This window comes from Ascaphus truei, chromosome 20 (assembly GCF_040206685.1).
Source record: "Ascaphus truei isolate aAscTru1 chromosome 20, aAscTru1.hap1, whole genome shotgun sequence".
In the NCBI taxonomy this organism is placed as follows: Eukaryota; Metazoa; Chordata; class Amphibia; order Anura; family Ascaphidae; genus Ascaphus; species Ascaphus truei.
The window spans coordinates 29,895,867-29,899,274 of NC_134502.1; the positions used below are offsets into that span (position 1 = coordinate 29,895,867).

Consider the following 3,408-nt stretch of genomic DNA (forward strand, 5'->3'; position numbering starts at 1 on the left):
TCACCAAATAGCAATAATTGTAGCCGGTGCAAAGGGATGGTACTGGCATAGCAAGTAGACAGGGGGACAGCAGAGTGATCTCCCACTGTGCAGTGACAAAAGGGATCCGTCTCCTGGTTTATTTCAGATGCCAACACACACAAGTGGGAAATATGTCTCTTTGCACAAACTTTGCTCTATAACAGCATTGAAACCTCTGTTCTCTGATGTCCAGATGTTTGCCAAATAGTATTCTTAATTAAATCCCTTTTAAAATAGTGAAGTGTTATAGAATGTCTATTTACCTTACAAAATGTTACATTATTCGTGGTCTTTTAATGCATGAGATTTCTATCCCACAAAGAGGTTTCCATCAAATGTGACCTCAAACAATATTTGATTTGCTTAATATTTAATAGTTTAAGGAGATTTTTGCCATACTCTGTATTTTGTGAAATAATTTTGATCTTACTTGTTCTAACCAGTCAGTGATCATATAATTACCATTTTCATGGTCCTGTTACAGTATCTCCTGCGTTCCCATTATAATGACTATTATCCGTTACTGGGCAGACTCCCTATAACTTCTTTCCCTTTGGTATATTACAGGAAAGGGGAAGGATTTGATCACAATGCGTGTGGAGAACCAGACAAGAGTTACAGAATTCCTCCTCCTGGGATTTAAGGATCTTCAGAGCCTCAGGATTCCCGTCTTCTTTGTGTTTCTCGGGATCTACATAATGACATTAACTGGAAACCTCCTGATCATTGTGTTGGTGTCAACCAGTCACAAACTCCACTCTCCCATGTACTTCTTCCTCAGCCATCTATCTACAACTGACATCTTCATTACAACAAATATTGTCCCCAACATGCTCCATGGTATATTGGGAGAAGGGGTCACCATTTCTTTTAATGGCTGCATCACTCAATTTTATTTCTTTGCTGTTTCAGCAATTACAGAGAGCGTCCTTCTTACAGTGATGTCCTATGACCGATACTTGGCCATTTGTCACCCTTTGCGTTATACTTCCATTATGGCCATCAGGCTCCAGTATCATCTAGTTTTTTGGTCTTGGTTCTTGGGATTCACAATAGCACTAATAATAGCTACACAGATAGGTATGTTGCAATTCTGTGGCACCAATGTCATTGATCACGTATTCTGTGATTTTGATCCCTTTCTAGAGTTGTCCTGCATGGACACCTCCATTTTTAAATTGGAACAACTTGTTCTCTCTGTTCCTCTAACCTTCCTCTCATTTATCTTTATCATTGTAACTTATGTCAGTATATTCCTCACCATCCTCAGGATCCCTTCCACCAGTGGGAGACAGAAAGCCTTCTCCACCTGCAGTTCCCACCTGACAGTTGTGTCTTTATTTTATGGAACATTGATCACCATATATCAGGTCCCATCAAGTGGACACTTGGTCAATCTCAACAAAGTCCTGTCTTTGCTGTATATTGTGGTGACCCCATTGTTTAATCCCATAATATACAGCCTGAGGAGCCAGGAGATTAGGGCAGCCTTCGGAAAACTGGTTAACAAGACAGGATAAGAAACATAACAGAGCTAAAAATGTCTCATGGCCTTGGACGGTTAATATGAAATTCCTTAACTTACCACGCATGGCAGATACGTAAAGTAAACATCTTTTTTTTTTATATATATTTTTTTTCCCTTTATTGGCTTCTTTTAAGGTACATACATGTGGATATTGATATGACATTCACAGCATAACAAATCATTGTGAAACACAGGCATATGACAGTGAAGTACTCTGAGACACACAATAAACCTTTTTTTTCCTACTTTCAGTAGTGAAAAGAGAGGGGATGACGAGGGACGGGTGGATAGTTGGGAACGACATGGGGAAAAAGTGGGGGGGTGGGGGGGAGGGGGAAGGGATTGTGGCGGGTAGGGCGCAACGGCCCTCGGCCCCGAGGGTATCAGGGTTGGACCAGGGCTTGTACCAGTGTCGGGGCCCCAGAGCCTGGCCAGGGCTCCCAGGTTCTATAGAATTGAGGCATTCTCTGCTTCAACATGGCTGTCAGTCTTTCCATGTTCATCACCCCGTCTATTCTTTTAATTACTGTTCTCCTGGAAGGGGCCTTTACTTGTTTCCAGGCCGCCGCGATGCAGCATCTGGCGGCTGTAAGGATCGCCGAGGAAAGTCTGGCTATAGGGGCGGGGAGGTCTTCAATTGGTTTCCCCAGCACGTACGTCAGGGGTTCCAGGGGGCCCTCCAGACCCAAAGTTTCAATCAGGAGACTCTGGATCCTGATCCAGAACCTCTGGATCTCTGGGCATGCCCACCAAATATGGGGCATGTCACCCCTTTGACCACATCCTCTCCAGCACACGTCCGATGTGCCTGGGTAGATCTGGCTCAGTCTACTCGGGGTTAGGTACCATTGGAATAAGATTTTATAAATATTTTCCTTCGTGATTGAGCAAATTGATGTTCTGGTGGCAGCTTCCTAGATATCCTCCCAGTCTTCCAGGTCGATTGGGATATTTAGATCAGCGCTCCATTTCTGCATATACACTGGCGACACACTTTATTCGAGCTCGGCTAGTCCCACGAATTCGGGTATACCCGGGTGTATTGAGGTTTGTGACTGTTTTCTGCCCGAGTGCATTGAGGTATTTTCCAGGCAGGGATTGAAGCATTTTATTCCCGCTGGCTGCAATACTGCACAGTATATATATATATACTGCATTACAATTCATGAATTTATGCCATCTGGTAGACACGCGAAGCATTGCAGCCTATTAAATCCTAATCATCATTTAACAGATCAGCCGCCCATCAGCCAGGCATGAACCCAGGCTGGGAAGGCAAATGCAACGGGGCTTGTCAGAGGTGAGGAGCGGCGCATTCCAGGTATCTGCCAGGTACATACCGGGTATTTGCTCGAATAAAGTGTGTCGGTGCAGTAGGAGTGTGACGGGGGGAGTGGGATGCCTCTAATGTTCTATAAACTTCGGAAATTAAACCTCTCTGGTATTCCCCCTTTAGGCAGAGGGTCTCAAATCTAATGCATGCTGGGAATTTAAGGCTAGGGGATTGGGCTCTCAGGAAGTGCCTAATCTTAAGGTATTTGAAGATGGGGAGGCCTGGGGAAGAGAACTTATTTTTAAGCTCTTGGAAGGACAGGACCTCATTGCTTTCCAGCAGATCCACAACCACTCTGATATTTAGGCCCTGGAATTGACCAAATTGGGTACGAGAGCACCCGGGTGGGAAGTCCGGGTTCCCGCAGATGGGGGGGAGTTGTGAGGGGGATGAAGCTAGGCCATGTTTCCCTTTAGCTTTAGTCCAAGTAGACCACGTGCACCTCATTGCCCCGAGCTCGAATCTCAGGGGCCTCCTTCCTTATTGAGCCTGAAACCATAGTAGGGCCGAGAGGGGGGTGGGGGCC

General features: G+C 45.2%; 1 protein-coding gene across 1 annotated transcript; it reads left to right on the top strand.

Annotated features, from left to right (window-relative positions):
- Nucleotides 1-611: 611 nt before the first annotated feature.
- Nucleotides 612-1,541, top strand: LOC142471128 (olfactory receptor 11A1-like). The gene has a single exon (XM_075577920.1). It carries the CDS (start codon nt 612-614, stop codon nt 1,539-1,541), a length of 930 nt encoding a protein of 309 aa, XP_075434035.1.
- The last annotated feature ends 1,867 nt before the right edge of the window (nt 1,542-3,408 follow it).